Source organism: Pteropus medius, unplaced genomic scaffold (genome assembly GCF_902729225.1).
Source record: "Pteropus medius unplaced genomic scaffold, Ma_sr-lr_union100, whole genome shotgun sequence".
In the NCBI taxonomy this organism is placed as follows: Eukaryota; Metazoa; Chordata; class Mammalia; order Chiroptera; family Pteropodidae; genus Pteropus; species Pteropus medius.
Window position 1 is genome coordinate 265,642 of NW_024349802.1, and position 19,996 is coordinate 285,637.

The 19,996-nt window shown below is 62.8% G+C and overlaps 2 protein-coding genes across 2 annotated transcripts in view; both read right to left on the reverse strand.

Moving 5' to 3' along the window:
* Positions 1–8,452, reverse strand: part of KNDC1 (kinase non-catalytic C-lobe domain containing 1) — a 40,394-nt gene extending 31,942 nt beyond the window's left edge. Inside the window, exons 1-3 of the mRNA XM_039835957.1 lie at positions 8,328–8,452; positions 4,871–5,069; positions 4,380–4,438 (exon numbers count right to left, since the gene is read on the reverse strand). Coding sequence (XP_039691891.1) covers positions 4,380–4,438; positions 4,871–5,069; positions 8,328–8,417 — 348 coding nt within the window. The 5' untranslated portion in view covers positions 8,418–8,452. The remainder of the gene's footprint in view (positions 1–4,379; positions 4,439–4,870; positions 5,070–8,327) is intronic.
* Positions 8,453–12,258: 3,806 nt separating this feature from the next.
* On the reverse strand, positions 12,259–19,633 carry ADGRA1 (adhesion G protein-coupled receptor A1). The gene is made up of 3 exons (XM_039835901.1): positions 19,491–19,633; positions 15,137–15,235; positions 12,259–13,959 (listed from the first exon to the last, which is right to left on the reverse strand). Exons 1-3 carry the CDS (start codon positions 19,598–19,600, stop codon positions 12,828–12,830), a joined length of 1,341 nt encoding a protein of 446 aa, XP_039691835.1. The 5' UTR covers positions 19,601–19,633; the 3' UTR covers positions 12,259–12,827.
* Positions 19,634–19,996: the final 363 nt, after the last annotated feature.

The following is a 19,996-nucleotide window of genomic DNA, read 5'->3' on the forward strand; positions in this document are numbered from 1 at the left end:
CGATGAATGTAAAAATTCTCAACAAAATGTTAGCAAAGCGGAGTCAAGGGTATGTTAAAAGGTTCACACGCCATGGTCGAGTGGGATCTGCCTCTGCAAGGACGGCTCAACACCCACAAATCAGTGTCACGAACCCCATTAACGGAACGAAGGATAAAAACTGTATGACCATCTGTGGGTGCGGAAAAGCAGCTGACAACGCTCGACACCCATTCATGATAAAACTTTCCGCAATGCGATGTAGGTGGGATGCATCTCAACGTAACAAAAGTCGATGGCACACCCAATGGGGAGGGGACCACATCAAACTCAAAAGCTTCTGTACAGCGAGAGAAACGGCAAAATGGAAAGGCAGCCTGCGGAGTGGGGGAAATGTGTGTGAACCATCTATCTTAGGGTTAATTTCCAAAAAAAAAAAAATAAGGAAATCATAAGCTCAACAGCAAGTTAATAATAATAATAATAATTTGATTAAAAAATGGGCAGAGGAACTGATTACACATTTTCCCAAAGAAGACATACAGATGGCCATCAGGTTCATGAAAAGACGCTCAACGTCACTGACCATCGGGAAAACGCACATCAGAACCGCAAGATGTCACCTCGGACCTGTCAGAGCGGCCACCGTCACGACACGCGGCGAAGGTGCTGGTGAGGATGTGCCGTGAAGCGGCCTCGTGTGCTGGTGGCAGGGCCGACAGCTGGTGCCGCTGCTCCAGGATAGTGTGGAGGGTCCCCCGACAATCAGGAACAGGGCGACCTCGTGCCAGCGCCCCGCTTCTGGGTGTTTATCCAGAGGAAGTGAAATCAGTGTCTCGGGGTGTCTGCGCCCTGTGTTCACTGCAGGGCCACCCACAGTGGCCACGGCATGGAAACGACCGAGCTGTCCGTCTGCGGAAGGAGGAGATGGGGCGTGGGGCTCAGCGCAACACAGACAGGGACGCCCCAGGGGCATGTGCTCAGCGAGGTGTCAGGCAGAGAAGGGCTGTCGGACACACGGAGGCGTTGGGACCTGAACACGCCAGACTCAGAGAAACGGAGACCAGGCTGGAGGCTGCCAGGGCTGGGGCGGCGGGAATGGGCTCACGCTCGTCCAAGGGGACGGCCTCCCCGTGGCGGGTAAGCCCTGGACGGCGGGCGGTGCTGAGCGGTGCACGTCCAGCTGCTGCGGGCGTGAAGAGACAGCGAGTCTGGGGAGGCGCTGACCACCCCGCTGGCCGTGGGGGTCCCTCAGCACCAGTGCGTGCCGTGGGGCGGTCGGGTCTCAGCAAGGCCGGGCGACGCTTGGCCGTGGCCAGGCTCCGCGGAGAGGCGGCTGCCCGCGTCTGTGACCCTGCCTGACGCGTCTCCCCCGCGCTTCCCGCGGCCGCTGCCGGCGGACAGTGGGCGATTCCGGTTCGTCTCCCGCTGACCGTCGGACGCAGAGGAAGCCGCTGCGTTTTGAGATGTAGCTTGTCTTCCACTGGCCTCTGACGTCTTGTCCTGTCGTTCCTCACTGGAGCCCCTTAGGTTTCAGGCCCACAAACTCGTCACCGACACACGATGTGATCCTGCGCCCCCACCGCACACGCCGCCCGCCCGGACCCAGGAACACGGCCCCCAGGCTGCTGCCCCGCCTCTCAGAGAAGACGCGGGAGCCCCCAGCCCTTGCCCCATGTGGAGGGCGGCCCGCCGTCTCTTGTCACGCATCGACCACGCCCTTCACAGCCCAGGCCCCGGCCTGGGTCCCCGTGCAGCAGCACCCAGGGCTTCCTGGACAGGCCAAGTCCAAGTTGAGCTGCTGTGCAGACTCAGGGCCGCAGAGTTTTTGCGGGTGGAAGAGGGGCGGACCCCGCGGGCCTTACCTGCGGTGGGGCCAGTCCGCCTTGCCGGGCTGTGTGATCACATATTAGGTGCCTCAATGATCATGACAGCATGAATGAGCCTGACCAGCCTTGAAACCAGCAAGGACACGGGATTGGCTGCTCTGCTCTCATTACGCCGGTTCCTCGGGCACAGTGGTGCCCATCTGCCTGCCAATCATCCAGATCTATCCATCTCCGCGTCCGCCGGACGTCCATCACAATAACGGTCCTCCATCCGCCTCCACCCTACCCTGCCCTCGATCCGCCCCGCCACCTGCCCGCCCGCCTCCATCCGCCCCTCACCTGCCACCCGCCACTCAGGTCGCCGCCCGCCTGCCCACCGCCTCCGTCCGCCTCCGCCTGCCACCCGCCTCAGGTCACCCGCCCTGCCCGCCACCCTCAATCCGCCTCCACTACCCACCCCACCACTCAGGTCACCCCTCCACCCACCCACCCTGCCCACCACCTCCATCCCTCCCTCCACCCACCCCACCCACCTCCGTCCCACCCTCACCTGCCACCACCTCATCACCCCTCCACCCACCCACCCTCCATCCACCTCTTCTAGTTTGAAAATAACTTGATGAATGTGCGTCCCACTATGCATGGGATGACACTGTCCACTACACATTGTTTTACTCATTCCACCCCGTCTGTCTGGAGCTCCCAGTCTTGATCCCGTGAACCTACTCGTACTTCAGGTCTCAAGTTAAACCTCTTTCCCCAGCTGGGCTCCAGGGCCTCGGGTCCAGATGAGGACCCCACGGCTCCCTCACAAGGCTTCATACCCCCTCGGGCCAGCCCGCTGACCACATCGCAGTGGTCCCTGTGTAGACTGTGGCCCCCACGAGGCAGGACCCATCTGCTCTAATCACCAAGCCTGTGTGCCGAATGTTCGTGGACAGTTGATACTCCAATAGCAAGACTGGGTGGTGGACGCTCAGGTCCTCCTGGCTGGCCCACACGCGCTTAGGGTGACGAGGTCCAGAGGGGACCCCAGGGGCAGGCACTGGCTGGGGCAGGCCCTGAACACTGGCCGTGGGCCATATTTTTAGCTCCAGGAAACAAGGCCACCTCTGGGGTTTCCTGGGCAAGGAGTGGAGTGGACAGGGGCCAGTCCCAGGAAAAGCAGCAGCTGGACGACCAAGGATTTGGGGAGCCAAAGGTGCCACCTCTGTAGCAGGAGGGGAGGCGGGAAAGGCTGGACCCAGGAGGGTGGCTCCACGTGCCTGGAGCACACGGGGACTTCAGCATGGGACATGGAGGGCCTCTGTCATCGTCCTCTCTGTGGGAGGGAGGTGGCAGGAGGGGGCTGGTGTGTGGCCACGTGAACCGTGGTTGCTAGCGGTCAGCTGGGCAGAGGGGGCGAGCTCAGCCTGGTCCAGCAACCACGGCCCAAGGTCCTGCCCCCATGACCGTCCAGGGCCCGGAGGCCTGGGCTGGAGGCCTCTTGGTGTCAACGGCAAAGCAGCTGACTCTGCCAAGCGTGGGAGTGGCCCCCAGAAGGTGCATCTGCTACTCGGTCTCTGGGTCACAGGCATGATGGGCGCCACACGGTGTGACAGGCCCCACGATGCAGCACCTGGACTGTCCAGGGGTCTGACAGCCCCTGAGAACGGGTGCCGGAACGGAGCTAATCGGGGAGCAGAGCAGAGACCCCGGAATCACAGCCGTCGGGGACGCGTGGGCACCTGCAGACGTGGGGCCGAGGCGTCTGTGCACGCAGCAGGCCCTCTTCTCCCTCGGAGGGGGCCTGCTCCGCAGAAAGCAACCGTCGCCCAGTGGGATTCAGGGCAACTCAGAGAACACAAAATCTTTCACCCCAGGAAGATGGGAGCGGTGAGGCCCTAAGACTCGGAGTCCCCTTCCCACGGACAGGGCCAAGCGCAGCCCACCCCGAGGTGGGCCCGGAGGCTGGGTACCCCTCCACCGCAGCTCGGGCACCCGGGCACCACGACGCCTGGAAGGTGCCCGCGGAGCGGCATATGGTGCCATCCACGGGGCAGGGGACCCGCCGCCCCCGCCTGACGGCCTGCTGGGCCCACACGGGGCCCTCCACGAGCTGCAGCATCCTGGGACCCCGCCGACTCAGTAAGAGGTTAAAGGGCTAAAGGCAGCCACTGTCCACTGTGGCACCTGGGGGACAGACACGGGGGCCTGTGCAGTGGCACCGTCTCCTCTCCTCCCCTGCCATGCCGGGGGCCGTGCTGCCTGTCACCCGGGCACCTCGTGTGTGAGGGAGCCCCGAGGCAGCGCTCTGAGGGGCACCCGGGGTCCTCGCCGGCCGCGTGCGGCCTCCATAGCCAGCTGGCCTGGCTCTCGCCCATGCTCCCAAACCGGCATCCGGGGCCGCGGGCAGTCCGCGGAGAAGCGGCGTTCCCAACCCCCGCCGTCGGTGACCCTACCACTCGCGACACGAGGACACACGCTCGCAGCTGCGATGACAGCCGTGCGTCCAGCAGCAGCCGTCGCCAGGGGCCGGGCGGGCTCCCGGCAGCCCTTACCGTGTCACCCCTCTTGCTGCCTGCCACTCACCTCGAAGGTGTTCCCCGTCACGTCGAACTCTGGGGGGACAAAGGCGCCCTCGGGGTCATCTGGGGAGAAGGAGAGAGCTCTGACCAAAGTCTGTGCGGCCCGGCGAGGGGCGGACACTCCCGTCCCTGCACCCCGAGGGCCATTTTGGGGCTCGGGGGATGCCGTGGTTAGAAGGGAAGCCTCTGCTACTGCGGCAGTGTGGGAATGCACCCCGAAGGGGAGAAAGGGGGGATGGAGGCCCCGTGGCCCCTCCCGGTCCAGCCAGGGCTGCAGAGACCAGCACCCGCCGAGAGCCGAGCCCCAGGGCGGCCCCCCTTCGTGCTCCCCAGTGGCATCGAAGCTGCAGGTGCCACCAGGTCACCACGGAAACCTGGGTGTCGGGACCGTCGTGCCCAAGGAGGGCCCAGAGTCAGCCAGCCGTTGGTCTGTGCTCGCGTCCACCCCAACGGCGGCTTCTGGTGCCCGCCCGCCCACCGTGCCCCGGGCCTCACCGCTGAGCAGCTCCATGAAGCACACATTGCCGCTGGTGTTGAAAGCCAGGGTGTCGGGCGTGATGCAGAGGGTCTGGAATATGGCTGAGCAGGCGACACTCCTCACGGACAGGCTGCACTCCAGGCACACCGCCCAGGCCTCCTGCTCGCTGAGGCCGCTGTCCCGCAGCGAGAGGATGTCGGCCAGGGACACGTTCTCCTGCCAACACAGGCCCCACTGAGCTGGGTCTGGGGACAGGCCCGAGTTGCCAGCGGGCCCTCCTCCCCAGGACGGCTGGCCCCGACGTCCAGACTAACTGGGGAAGCGGACGTCAGGAATGAGGTCATAGGGAAGATCTTTAAAAACCCACAGAAAGTCATTGCGCCGTGTCCCAGGCGTCAGAAGCCCCAGAGGTTTTAGTGGCATAAGCAGGTACTGCTCAGAGCAGGTGTTCACTCCTGCTGCTGGGACCTGGGCCTTTGTCTCCGCAGCCCCCGTGAGCTGGGTCACCCACTGGAGGAGACATCCCTGACCCGCAGGCTCACGGCACAGCTGGCGGAGCTGACGGGCGCATGGCCGTGCAGGTGTGGGCAGAGGAACGAGATGGGACTGCAGGGTGTAGTCGGTACCCAGGACGGCACAGGTGCGCACGGGGAGCCGCCGACGGGGCTGTTCCGCACACAGGTGGGCGCAGTAACCACACGCGACCTGACGGCCGAGGAGCTGCGCACGTCCGCTCCAGGCGGTTCCCGCGGAGGACAGAGTGTCGTGGCCCCTGCACCGCCAGACCCCAGGGTCCCTGTGCAGGCCACCTTCCAGATCTGAGCGGGGCCCTCTGACTCTGAGGTCTCAGCTGTGATGGTGTCCCCAACACTCACATATGCACTCACGTGTGCACACACACCTTAACACACCACACAACATGTGGTCACACATGCACACCCCGTCACGCACTCACACACACCAACATGCGCACCCACATGCGCACATGCCTCTCACACATTGACTAACAGGTGCGCAGGCACCCGCAAACATGTCCACACATGTGTGCCACATGCACAAGCTCAGACACACCGGGCACATACACAAGCGCATCAAGCACGTGCACACACACGTGTGCGCCCTCCCACAAGCTCAGGCACACACGGAGGCCACGTGTCCGTGTTCCAGGACAACGAAGCTGCCCCCACGGTGTCGCCTGCTCATGCAGCTTGTGTGGGGCGTGAGGAATGACCTTGCTTGCCTAAGTCCAGAGCCCAAGCAGGGCAGGCGGGAGTGTTGGCCGGCCTTGGCTAGTGAGCCAGGGACAAGGACAGAGAGAGAGACTGCGCAGCAGCTGTCAGCAGTCCACGCCCCACGCAGCCACCCTGAGGGAGGCATGATGGTGTCCTGCACGTCTGTGCCCACCTTTGCGGGGGGCAGCTCAGGGACCCCCGGGCTCCGTGCCCCGTGCCAGGCGGGCCCAGCTCCATGCACGCGGGGAGGGTACTGAGACCAGCAGGGTCTGCACGTCCTCACACGCCACGGTGGACATTTCGGAGGGAGGTGGCATTATGAGAGTGGTGACACCTGTCTGCCAGCCCCCCTCTGTGGCACCCCCGTGGCCAGTGCCCGGCCAGCTCCGGCCACCATCCAGCTTCTTGGGTCTCCCCAACCTGGAGCTGGTTTGCTGCTGGGAAGGTGTTCACAGGGGTGAACTTTGCGTTATAACGACGTCAGACTCATTTCCATTTCACAGGCCGTGTGCATTTCCTCAAGGGACACCAGGGAGGGACATCAGCACGGCCCATCCAGCCACTGCGGCCTCGCTCCTCCCCGCTGCTGGATGCAGCCTGACTACATGCCTGCTGTGGGGAGTCCCGGGGTCTCAGATGCGGACGCAGACGGAAACACTCGGTACCACCCAGTGAGTGTGCAAGGGGCTCGGCACCTGGCCTGGCGGGCTCCAGGACCAGCACACGGCTGCTCCGGGCTCGGCCTGGGGCCAGCCTCCTGTTTGCAGGAGCACACTCCAGGCAGTGCCCGACTCCAAGAAGGGATGTGGGAGGTTGGGAAGGAGCCCCCCGACTTTCCGCTGGACGCTCGACTATGGTGGCGCCCTGCTTTGCCTGCAGACCCCGACACCATGCCCACCAGGGCTGCGATTCCGTCCCAGTGGCCCGGCCAACACCTCCCAAGAGGGGCCAGGGTTTGGGCCCAACCCCAGCTCCTGTTCTGCGGCTCGGAGCACCGGGCGGCGGGGCCAGCTGAGTATGGGCCGCTCCGTGTCTGCTCCGGGAGGCTGAGGAGGCCGGTCCTGTCCCAGACGGCCTGGAATGTGCCCCCTGGGGAGTTCTGAAGGCTGTGGGCCATCAAGCACAGCGGGCGTTGTCCACAGGGTTATTAATTCCCTGGCCTGTCTTCTCCGCAGTGTCTGTCCCTGAATCCAGGCCACCATGCGGAGGGGGCAGCACCCACCCTGGGCCTCAGAGGCGCCCCCCCGCCGCAGCGGCTTGCCCGGACAGGTGAGCTGCCAAGGCCTGACTGAGCCTGCCACGCTGGCTGGGCTGGCAGAGGACAGAGTGTCCAGGGCTGCAGCTGTGGCCACACTCGCCATAAAGTCCACTCTGGCCCAGGAGGCACTGCCAGTCTGTCTCCCCAGCTGGCCTGCCCGGATGGGTCCTCAGGGTCCTCAGCACTGGCCGGTCCAGGGAAGGCATCTGGCGTCGGCCTTGTGGTGCTGGCCCTCAGCAGTGGGCACAGGAGCCTGGAGAACCGGCCCCTGACTGCTGGGGGCTCAGAGGGCCTCTGCTCAGGCCCCACAGACTGGGGGGGGGGCGGTGGCAGGGCCTTTCCCAGCCACCGCAGCCTCTGGGGGCCACCTCTCACGCAGAGGGGCCATGGCGTTCATCCAACCCAACCCACAGCCTGTGGGGCACCATGGGAAGCCAGAGCCACAGGGTCACAGCCTGCCCAGGTGGGGACTGGCTTCTCTGCCCAGTCTCAGGTGACCTGCCTCTGTGAGTGCCTGGCCCAGTTACTGGTCACAGACCCCACGTGACAGAGACCCTTGGCTCCTGTGCACCTGGGGTGGAGGAGCACCTGGGTGAGGGCCAGGTTCTTGGGGAGCAGGAAGCAGCCCTGAGTCCTGGGGTCCCCCCCCAGCTCCTCAAGAGTCTGGCCTGACTGGGCTCCTGCTGCCCGCACCTCCCCAAGGCGCCTGCAGCGAGGAAAACAGAGCTGCCCCCTGATGACGCCCCCCACTGATAACCAGGAGCCCAGCCCCGCAGGGTGACAGCCTACCCACTGCCGTCCTCTGCGACATTCCGTGGATCCTGTTCCTTCAGGAGAACCCTATCTAAGGGGGGCGGTGAGACCCGCTGCCGCCAGGACCTGGCCGGGGGCAGGGGCTTGGGGGGGCGGCACTACCCTCCCCGGGGACTCTCCGCGGACCCCCATTCCAGGGAAGGTGGGATTCCCCTGGGGCCGGGGGCTCACCTCATCCTCGGGAAGCGTCGGGAGCGGCTCGAAGTCGTAGAAGTCTAGGTCCTTGTCGTCCTCGAAAAAATCCGCCACGGCCGGCTCCATGGCCTGCGTCCTGCGCGCGCGCCCCGGCGCCGCGCTCTGGGCCGCACTGGCCTCCTCGGGGGCACGGAGGGGACCCCGGCGCCTCCTCGGCCCTCCCGGCTCTGCGCCCCGCCGCCGCCCGGCCGGCTCCGCGCGGCGGTCCGGCTACGCGCGCCCGGGCGCCATGGCAACGCGCCCCGCCCGCGCGCCTGCCGCAGTGTCGCCGAGCGCCGGCCGCGCGGACACCTGGGGGCCCGAACCGCGCAAGGCGGTGCTCACTGTGGCAGGCGCTGGGTCCCTCAGGACGTTGGGCGCTTTCCGGGCGGAGCGCGGCGGGGACGGAGGGCCGGAGCGCGGCTGGCGTTTGCGGCCACCTGGGCGCACGCGGCTGACGGCCGCGGCCCCCAGTGAGTGCTGCGCGCGTCGTGGACCCCACGCCGGGGCCCCGCCCCACCCCGCCGGCTTCGGGGTGGGGCTGCCGCAGTCCCCGGCAGTCCCCGCGGGCGGTGGCGGCTGCGGAGGCGCCCAGGCCGCAGGGCGGGGCTGGCGCGGACCGTCTGAGACGCGGGAGTGTGTGGCCTGTCTCCTCGCTTGAGTCTGTCCCATGGTCGCCATGTGGGGCCACAACTGCAGCTCCACCCCCACTTTGCCCGCCAGCCTTCTGGGGGTGGAGCAGAAAACCGGAGACCAGATGCCTCTCTGCCCCATCCTGGCGACCCTGCCGGCTGGGTCCAGCCTTTCCCTGATGGGGAGGCTCCGTCTCCAACTCCCCTGCCCAGACTCTGATGCCGCCACAGTGTGGGGACTGTCCCTCGGGTGGCGAGTGTGCTCACACGTGTCTGTGTGTCTGTAGCCCCAGGAGGCCGGGCCACATCCAGCACCCTCCCTCCTGACCCCCAGGAGCCGGCAGGGCCATCTGTCCCCAGCCCACACGCCTGCAGGCTGTCTCACCGTGAGACGGACACTCTTCCCCTGCCCCAGTCGTGGGTCACATCTGAGGGATGCGGCTGTCACCAACCACCCCTCTCCCTGCTCCAGCCACCCTCCTGCATGGCCAGAGCTCTCAGATTTGACCTCCCACCTTGGCCCTTCTGCTGGCCTCCCCAGGGGCCCCTCAGAGCCTGTTCGCCACCCCACCTCCTCGCGCCCACCTTTGGGCACACTTCCCTCTGCAGAGGCAGAGCGGCCTCCGTCAGGGCCAGAGGCCTCCTCCCGCACAGGGTCATCCTTTGATCTTGGATCCAACAGGCCGCACTGCCAGCCGAAGGTGCAGGGCACGCCCAGGCCTGAGGCCTGAGAGCACCGCCTCCCATTGCCCCCCACCCCCAAGCAGCACGGCTCAGCGGCGGGGGCGGCGCGCGGGCAGAAGGGGCGCCCGTGGGGCTGCGTGCCAGGGCCGTGCTGCTCCTCTCAGGGTCCTCGGCCAGGGACGCGACTGGCCTCCTGCAGCTGCCGACCGTCGGGCAGAGCCTGGCATGACGCAGGAGCCCCAGGACGGTGGCCTGGGCGAACGGGACCCTGGGCCCTCGCCCCAGCATCCTGGCGCCCACGTCCTCTGAACTGACCTTTGTCCCAAGGGTGGCTCCTGGGTCCAGGGCTCTCTTGCCTGTCTGCATGTCCCAGCGCCCTGGCCAGAGGACGTGGGTCGACAGGGCAAGGGCAGGCTGCTGGGCCCGTGCTGACCCCGCCGGCGGCCCAAGGGTGGCTCGTCCAGAGGAGGCTGCCTGGCTTCTTGGAGGAATCAGGTCAGTGGAGGGTCCTCACACTGACCGATGAGCACCGGGCCCCTGGCGGGCAGCAGAGCCGGCTGCGCCCGCGACCAGGCTGAGCCCTCGGTCACCGGCGGGCTGTCTGGGGCCTCGCTGGAAAGACGCGGGGTTGCCACGTGGCAGAGGCAGCAGACCCGTGACAGCACTCAGGACTGGCTGTGAAGCATCCCGGGCAAGAAGTTTCCTGAGGCGGGTTGAAGCTGTCACAGTGTCCTGGTCTGACCAGTGTCCCTGTGTGACCGCCAGGCTTCCACCAGGGGCACACGGAGGGCCGAGGCAGGGTGGGCATGCCCACACTCACTCACACTCTGACACACTTGCACATGCACACACACAGCCCACACAATGCACCTCATGCACGTACACACTTCTCACAGATGCAAACATGCACACTTGTCTTTTACATTTACTCGTGCACGATGATACACCTCATGCACAGACATTCTCATGTACGCTCACACTCACATGCAAAACTCGGAAACAGCACATGTGCCTCACACGTGCACTCTCATCACACACTCACACGTGACACACTTATGCAAGCACACACACAATGCACACATGTAAGTACACATGCTTACACACTCAGCACACACGCAGCCATGCATGCCCTTGCACACATACTCACACAGATTGCAAACACACACACTCAGCACGCTCTGACATACACCAGTCACATGTGCACAGAGGAAGGAAGTGACACGAAATGTCAGACTGTAGATGGCCTTGGCTCTGATCTCCATTCCACAGCCTTCCAGAAGCATCGCGTGCCAAGGGGACATGCCACCACACTGTTCCCAAGTGGACTCAAGAGGCTGAATCAACATGGAAACGCACGCGGTCTAACACTTAGTGTGGGATTTCTCTGGTTTGAATAATGAGGTGAACTCTGTTTTGTCAGGGCTGTCCAGGGCAGGAAGGACAGCCAACGCCCCCCCGCAGGGGCTGGGAAGAGCAGCCGGCCCCAGGCCCCGGGTGCAGGAGCGGGGGCCATAGGCCGACGTGGGTCCCCTCCCTTCAGGGCGAGAGACACGGCGCCGTGAACCAGGCCTCACAAACGTAAAACACTGTAGTTCGCTGGGCTGTGTCTGCATTGTGCACACGGCACAGCATTGGGTGTCTGGTCCGCGTCGGCTACAGAAGCAGGTGAGAAGGCTGGACAGTGACAGAGACGAGGACCGGCGGTGGCCGTTCGGATGCCCACCTGGCTGACTCGTGAGGACACAAAGAGTTCGTACAGACACTGTGGTAGGTCACATCACTGTCATGTTTACACAGACATGAGGCTCCTTGTGCTCAGATACTGAGCGTGGGCCCTGGGCCACCCCGATACACTCCCCCGCCCGGCGTGTGTCAAGGGAGGATTTGCCCCCGGTGATGTCCTTCCGCCTGGACAGTGCAGCCCACCGGCAAGTCACAGCAGCGACGGCCGTGCAGCACACTGAGCACCGGCTCTCAGACTGCTGGAAAACACACCGGTCTGCGTGTGCGTGATGTGCTGGGTGTGCGTGTGGTGCGTGTGTGCACGTGTGTGGTGCATGTGTGCAATGTGCTAGGCGCACGTGTGTGGTACGTGTAAGTGATGTGCCGTGTGCACGTGTGTGGTGCGTGTGTGCAATGTGCCGGGCGCACGTGTGTGCACACACAGATGCACCTGCGTGATGGCGGTGACTGCGCTGCATGTGTGTGCACACATGTGCATGTGTGCGGTGTCTTGTGCACCCATGGGATACGAACACGTGATGCACACATGTGGCACATTCACGTGTGGCGTGTGCATGTGCGTGTCGCCGTGTGTCACAGTTCCGGGGGGAGAGGAAGGGAACGGCTGTGATCGGTCTCACGCGCACGTCACGTTCGTCCGGATGTCTGGGCTTCGTCTCCGTGGGGACCCAGTGACCGCTGCCCGCGGCAGGGCCGCCCCGTCTTCTGATCAAGCCTCTCTGTCCATGTGTCCGTGGAAGTGCCGGCCCCTCAGACATCCGAGTTGGGGCGGGTTTCAGTCTCCGCGGCTGGCTTTGGAGGTGAATCTGTGTGAAAGGACGTGGGTCCTCGCAGGGCACAGGCCCCAGACCCGGGCTGGCTCCCTGAGGCCTTCAGTTACAAGTGCTCCCCCCTACTGTGTGCGTGGCTCAGAGCACAAGTGTGTGCCCCAGTGTAGTGACGCCCTCGAGCCTGCGGGACAGGCTCCTGAAGGTGGAGACGGGGCCGGGAGGAGGCGCGGATGTGGGTCCCTGTGGCTCAGACACAGGAAGCAGAGGGGCTGGTGGTGACGGCCCAGGTCCGGGGTGCGCTGGACTGACCAGCAGGCTGCCCGCCCCTCGGAACGAAACAGGGCACACACACCCCGAATCCTAGAACACGGCGGCACCTCCTGCTGTGGCCGGCCCGCCGCCCCCCGGCGGGATGCCAGCTCCCTGGCAGGGGCTGCCGAGGCACTGGGCATCGGGCTGGAGGGCGGGGACCGTGCGCGTGGACGACTCTCCGACCGCGGGATCTGGGGCAGCGACATGGCCCGAGTCCGCCTGGCGTCCTGACAGCGAGGGGTCCGCGGGGGGCCATCTGCTCCTGAGTAGCCCTGTCACTGGGCGACCCACTGACCTCCGGCGGCAGAGTCCCCGCTCTGCTCCGAAGCTGGTCCGGGGCGGGTGGGCGCGGCCGGCTACACGGTGGTCTCGTTCCTCCAGGGTCCCGTTCGGATGTTGCCGGTGCTGTCGGCGCCATATGGCATGGTGCCCTGGAGAAGCCCGTTCTGGCCGGGGCCACCGGAAGGCAGGGACTGTGTCCTCCGCAGCATCTCAAAGTGTGCCGGGCCGCGGGCTGCCTCCCTGCCCGGCCGCGGGGGGCAGCCGTAGAGCGTGGGGCTGGCGTCACTGCCTTCAGGCTGGCTGACCAAGGGGAAGGGGTCGCCCTGGGCACAGCAGGCCAGTGCGTGCGGCCCGGCCGGGCCCTCGAGCGAGCTGGGAGGGCTGTCCGTGCGTGAGCTGCGGAGGCTGCCGTCCAGGCTGGACGGGATGTGGTAGGCGTACTCCCGCTCGGCCGCGGCCGCCCGGTGCTGGCTGAAGTAGGGGGGCTTAGTTCTGCCCTGTAGGCACCTGTGCAGGTGCGGGCCGGGCCCCAGGTCGCCCTCCGCGTGCACGTGGGCGTGGGTCGCGTCCTCCGCCAGCTGCTCACAGTGCATTTTGGCACAGCAGGGTGTGGCCGGCGACAGGCAGCTGACGTGGCTCTGGGTGGCCTGCAGGCTGGCCGTCTTGCGGGGGTGGGGCACGCGCCGCGGGGCGTCGCCGTTGGCGTGCGGCGCGGGCTGGGCGCGTGCGCGGGCGTGGGCGCCCCCCCGCGTGGGGCAGCGGCGCCACCAGCAGCGCCACACGTCGTCCCGCTTCGCGCAGTGGTGGATGAGCACGAACAGCCCTAGCGTCACGCAGAAAGCTCCGTACAGGCAGCTGAAGACCATGTCCAGCATGTGACCCTGCGACACGGCCAGGGCCCCGAAGGCCCAGGTGGCCGCGAACAGGAACAGCGTGAAGGCGGCGGCACGCAGCTGGGCCTTGAGCGGGTGCTCATTCTGCAGCAGCGAGGCGGGCGGCTCGCCCCGTGCGGCCCGGGGGCTGTGACCGGCCTCCAGCCCCGCCAGCCGCTGCTGCTCCTCTGGCCGCTCCCTGAGCTCGTACCTGCGCTCTGGGTGACGCCGCAGCTGGACGTAGGTGCCCAGGAAGTACACGCAGGTAACCAGGGCGATGAAGGCTGCCGGCCCGTAGCACGCGCCCAGGCTGGGCTCCCAGGCCATCCAGCAGCTGCGGGGGAGAGCGGTCAGCGCGTCACGCCGGGCCGAGCGCCCGGCCAGCCTAGGGGTCAGTCTCCCTGAACTCACTGGGAGGAGAACGTCGTGCGCAGTGACCGGGGGCACGTGTGTGGCAGACACGAGCACAGCGCGGGACCCTAGCGCCATGCAGAACAGACCCGGCTCCGGCAGCACGGAGCACTGGCACCCCGTCGCGGGCACGCGCGGTGGGGCGCGGTGGGGCGCGGTGGGGCGCGGGCGGGGCGCGGGCGGGCCGGGACGATGTCCACCGCCGCTATTCCGCTGCAGTGGCTGTTCTCATGCCTAGTGCCAGATCCAGGAAGGGCTGAGCCCTGGAGGGGACAGGGCCAGTATGTCCTGTGAGGCTGGGCTTTTGGGGGGGCTGAGGGAGGAGGAGGAGCTGGTGAGGGCCCTGAGGGCGGGGCACAGCGCGATGGTCCTCAGGGCCTGCTGAGGTCCATGCCATTACCTGAGCCCAGCAGGGCTGGTGTGGGTGTGGGGGACAGGCCGGCCTCCCCAGGACAGGAGGGGCTGGCTGTGGGGGAGAGCCCCTGGGACTCTGCATCCCTGGGCCCTGGGATGCCCATGGAAGTCACTGCAAGGCATGGCCGACGGGTAGCCTCACAATCAGGTGTGGCCTGGGAAGGGCCGCTGAGGCAGACTCATCTGATGAGCGAGGGGCCCTGCCACCCACCGGGAGAGGGCTGACATCCTCAGGCTGCGGGGGTTGGAGGTCAGGAGATGGCTTGGGGACTGTCCTGGGGCCTGGGAGCCGGCGGACCGGGGGCGCCTCCCGTGAGGGCACTGAGGTCCTGGGCGTGGACAGGGTGGGAGGGCCTGCTGCGTCTGCCGCAGTGCTGCTGGGGCTTACTGCTCCCCAGGCCTCTCCCCTCCCCAGAAAGGGCACCCCTGGTGCCAGGGAGGGGCTGGGCAAACTGAGTCTGTTGGAGTGGGCCAGCCTTGTTGAGCTGTCACCACGTGAACACCTGGGTATGGTCACTGGGGGACCCCAGGACTCCTGCCTTGTGTGGTCTCAGCTGGGCTGGCCGGTCCAGTCTATCGTCTAGGAGTGGCTGTGATGAGCAGAGGGGCCCCCTGGACATCCGCAGCGAGGCTGACAGCCAGAGCATCGCCCACCGCCAGCCTGCCCCCTCGGCACCCCTACTCACTATGCCGAGTCCTCGTCCTCCGTCCCGTAGTTCCTGATGTTTGTGGCAGCTGTGACTCCACAGATGATGACAGGAACCCCGCCACTGATGAGGTAGAACCTGCGGGAACAGGAGGCCACTCACTGCCTTTTGAACCCAGCTGAGTCCCTCAAGGACAGAGCTGCCCTTGAGGCAAAGGATAAAGGCGTGTTCCAGGGGACCTGGCCAGCAGTGGTCAGTCACGGGCAGCACCAGCTCAGCTGACCAGGGAGCCAGTGCTAGGGCCGGCCTCTCCTCTCCCCTCCCGCCCCCCCGTGGCTCCTGCCTCCTCCCTGCACTCCCAGCTTGCTGGCTGCTGTGTCCCTGCAGAGATGGCCCTGGCCAGGCCCCAGTGCCGTGTCACCAATGAGAAGGACACAGGTCCCAAGTCCTTGGGTGGGAGCAGCATGACTCTGCCTATGGTCACTTTCGGTGAGCCCTGGAGACTCTGCTCCCAACAGTCTATACTCAGAGAACGCGTCTTTCAGAACGAAGGAGAAATAAAGAGGTTCTAACAAAAATGGAAATCAGAGAATTTGCCATCAGCTGACATGCACGTCAAGAAATGCTAAACGGAGCTCTTTGGGCTGATGGATAGTTGGAAGAAGGAAGAACATTGGAAAGCTGAATATTAGAGTAAATATAAAAGACTATTTCCCCTTAACTTCTTTAAAATATATGTGACTGCTTAAAGAAAGAATATTAACTCTGCCTTGGGAGTTTACGACACATACAGGGGTGGTGTACCTGGCGTCTGCAGCGTGAGGATGGCAAGAGGGGACATGGTAGCAACCTTCCTAATACATTTTACATGAAATAGAATTTTCACACTAAATAGACTGTGAAAACGCTGTGGATTTTAATCCCTAAAGCAACCACAGAAAATTCAACAGGCAAAAAGCTAACAGAGAAATGAAAATAAAATTTAAAAAAATACTAACATAACCCAAAAGAAGGAAATAAAAAGAGAAAAGGAAGAACAGAAGGAAAAGAAAAGAAAAAGTAAAAAAGAAAACAAACCGTGAAATGGAGACTTAAATCCAACCAAATAAAAATTTCATTAAATTTTAGTGGACTGAACACTCCAGGGGCAGAGATCATCAGAATTTATTAATAACAGCAAAAAGCAAGTTGTATATATACTGTTTATAATAGAAGCATTTAAAATATAAGGACACAGGAAGTATGAAAGTTAATGGATAAAAAAATAAATGATCCATACAAATCGCACACCCAAGAAGGCTAGACTGGGTACATTACTAGCAAATAAAGTAGACCATAAGAGAAAAAGACAGAGAAACATTTCCTAGTGATGTCAGTGTTAGTTCACAGGAAGACATTGCAACCGTGAATGTGTGGGTATCCAAGAAAAGGTCCAAACTATGGGAAGCAAAATGGACAAAATTAAAGAGAGAACTAGACAATTCCAAAATCATAGCTGACTTCCTTTAGCAACTTATGGAACAAGTAGTCAAAAATATCAGTAAAGAAATAGAAGACCTGAACATTAATCGTTTCGCCCTAAGTGCTCTTTAGAAAATCACAACCAGTAATTGCGTAGCAGTCATTCTTTTTCAAGTGCACGTGGTCTGCTCACCACGACAGATGATGTGATGCTCCATAAAACACGTCTCAATAAATTTAAAAGCATTGAAATCATGCAGAGTATATTCCCTGACCACAATGAATTTAAATTAGAAATTAATAATGAGATAACTAGAAAAACCACAAATATCTGGAAATGAAATGACACACTTCTTAATAATTCATGGATCAAAGAAGATATCACAAGGGAATTTAGAAGCTATTTAAAACGGAATGAGAAAGAACATAGCACATCAGATTTCTGTGATGCAGCCAAAGCAGGGCTCGGAGTGACATTCATAGCTATGGATGCTTCTGTAGGAAAAGAAAGGTCTAAAGTTCAATGATGTAAGATTCTACCTCAACCAGGCAGAAAAATAAAAGATCAAAGGAAACCACAAGGAACCGGAAAGGAGGTAATAGAGATACAAGTATTTCCAAAATGATTCAGCAACGTAGATGTAATGGATAAATGAATTCTTTGGGAAAAACTCAAGAAATTACCAACATCAAAACAGGAAGAATTAGAAAATCTGACTATCCAGTAAAAATATTGACTTCGATATCCACGAACATCTAACAGAGAGACTCCAGGTCCTGCAAACGTCACTGGTGAATCTGATCACACATCTAAGGAAGAGAGGGCACCGGTTTTATAGGGACTCGGGAGGGGGTGCCCTCTGACGCAGTTTGAGGCCAGCATAAGCTGGTACCAAAACCAGACAAGGACACAGAAGAAGTAAGTTCCCTGAGAGCCCCCTCGGGAACAGAAACACCTCTGACAGCGTATTGGCAAATGAAATCTAGGGCTTCATGCAAAGGATGAGGCATCAGGACCCAGTCCGGTTGTCACGGCGATGCGTGCTGTGCTGCTCGTAACCGTCAGCTGGGGCGCTTCACCCCAGACAGCGAGGACAAACCACACGACCGATCCACAGACGCAGCGAAGCCATCTGGAAAAACTGGACACGCGACCATCGCAAAGGCTCAGCCAGCCAGGGACACACGCGTCTCCAGCCCACCAAGGCCTCTGAGAACGCCGCCAGCCAGCGTCACGCTTGACAAGGAGATGCTGGCCCTTCCCCCAAGATCGGGAAGAAGACAAGGCTGTCTCTGTCCCGAGTCCTAGTAAGCACTGTCCTGCAGTCCTGCACTCTACTAAGGCGGCCGAGAAGCAAAGGCACCAGCGAGTGAGGAGGAAGAGAGTCTGTTTGGGTCGCAGGTGACATGACTGGGCGTCACGGGGGACGCAGGGGAGGGACAGGACAAGGCCTTGCAAGCGACTTCGGGAAGGCCGTGAGGTCAATACACAAAAACCACGTAGCAGGAAACCACAGGGAAACTAAGAAGCTGCTTACGAGGACATGGAACCGTAATCCCAGAAGATTCTTTCTTTTACGTGACCAATTTATTCTAAGTTTTATACAGAAAAATAAAAACCCTAAAGTCATCTTGAAAAAGAGAAAAAGACGGAGGCTTTTCGTCCTCTGACTTTAAGACCATGGAGCCCAGGAGTCAGGACAGTTTGGTCCTCAAGGACAGACGGCCAAGCTGACAGGAGGAGGACGGTCCCCTCTGTGACAGCGTGCAGCCCAGGAAGACCCCGGGCTCAGGAGGTGTGGGCTGGTGCCGAGGTGCACAGAACGTCGCTGCAGGAGCTGAAGACACCTGCGTCTTCGGAGTGCGCACCATTCACGTCAGCACTTCTCAGAATGCCCTGTTCGGCGCAGCCCCTCCCAGAATCCCGATGGCCATTTTTGCGGGGATGGAAGAGCTGACCCTGACATTCGCAGGGACTCCGATTGCCAAAATGGCCTTGAAAGAGAAGACACGTCTGTCCTCACTGTCCCTCTGCCCGGCCCTGACCGAAGCCAACGTGCTGAGGGCCAGAGATGGGGGTCTGGGGGGTGCAGCCCTGTCTGCCAAAGCAGGATGCACCCAGAGCTGGCCGTCCACGCCGCCCCCGGGCCCACGCAGGGAGGATCCATGCTGAGACCTTCGGCTACGCGGTCTGCGGACCTTGTGACACGGCTCTGGAATGGGTTTGGACTTCACGGACTCTTGAGAGACCCCGTACGGGCCTTCCGGGAGGGCAGGGGCCCTTGGGGTCCCCAGAGCCGACCCTTCCCTAGCAGCCCCCTCGGCATTTGGAGCTAGACGGAGCTCGGCCTGACGGTTGGCGCCCACAACCCCGCGGTGGCAGCAGCTGCCGTCACGGAGACCCCTAATAAACCACAGTGCCTCTGTCCATCTGCCCCCGCAAAGCCTCCAGCCTGAGGAAGTCCCAGCACTGGCTGGAGCAGGGGCCCCTTCCCAAACCTGGCGGCAAACTCAGGCTACAGCCATCCTGGAATCAGCAAGCAAACTGCCTTGGTTCCCCCGGGGCACGAGCAGGCGCCTTAGATCAGATAGCCAGGACCAGGCGCGCAGACCCCCTCAGAGCGTCTTTACACGACGCCCCAGGTGCGGGGCTCACAGGTGCGGCATACGCTGGCTCCCTCAGACCTGCCGACATGGCTGTAGCGCCTAGCACGCTGCCCCAACCTCGACACACGTCACCCCGTATCCAGCCCCAACCCTGACTCCCAACAGCCCGCCCCCAGCACCCCCAGCACCGCGCCCCGCCCCGGCCACCTGTGTGGATCTCATCGTCCTCGCCCGAGTTGCTCTGTGAGCTTCTTTGCCGAGACCCCAGCAGCGGGTCTGGGCTGAGGCTCTCGGAGCCTGGGGTGCAGGTGGCCGAGTTGGGTACCTGAGCAGGGGCTGCTGGGCGTAGGGCGGCTGGTCTGCGCCAGGGCACGGCGGGGCCTTCCTGGTCACCTGCTGGTAGATGTTCCTGGCGGTCACTGCGATCCACAGCATGGTGGACAGTGTGGAGTAGTGCAGCACGATGCCCACCTGGCGGGGGAGAGGCGGGTCAGCCGGCCGCTAGCCGCCGACCTCGGGGGACGCCACGCCCACCAGGCCCACGCCCTCCCGCACCCCGGTGTCCTCAGCAGTGACAGGGAACGAGGCGCAGGAGGGCACTGGGCTCTTAGGTCCGGCAGACACCGCGCTTCACAGAAGTTTGCTCCCTGCGGGGCGGGGAGCGGGGGGCGGGCAGCCCTGGGCGTGGCCCGCAGGGCGCTGCGTGGTGTCCTCGAGCGGCATGCACACCATCCTGCGTGCAGCCCCCATGCACAGGTCCCTGCGGGTGGCGTAGCCCGAGCGTGGACCCCGGGAGCCGCCGGGAAGACGTCCCCCCCATACACAGCCGCC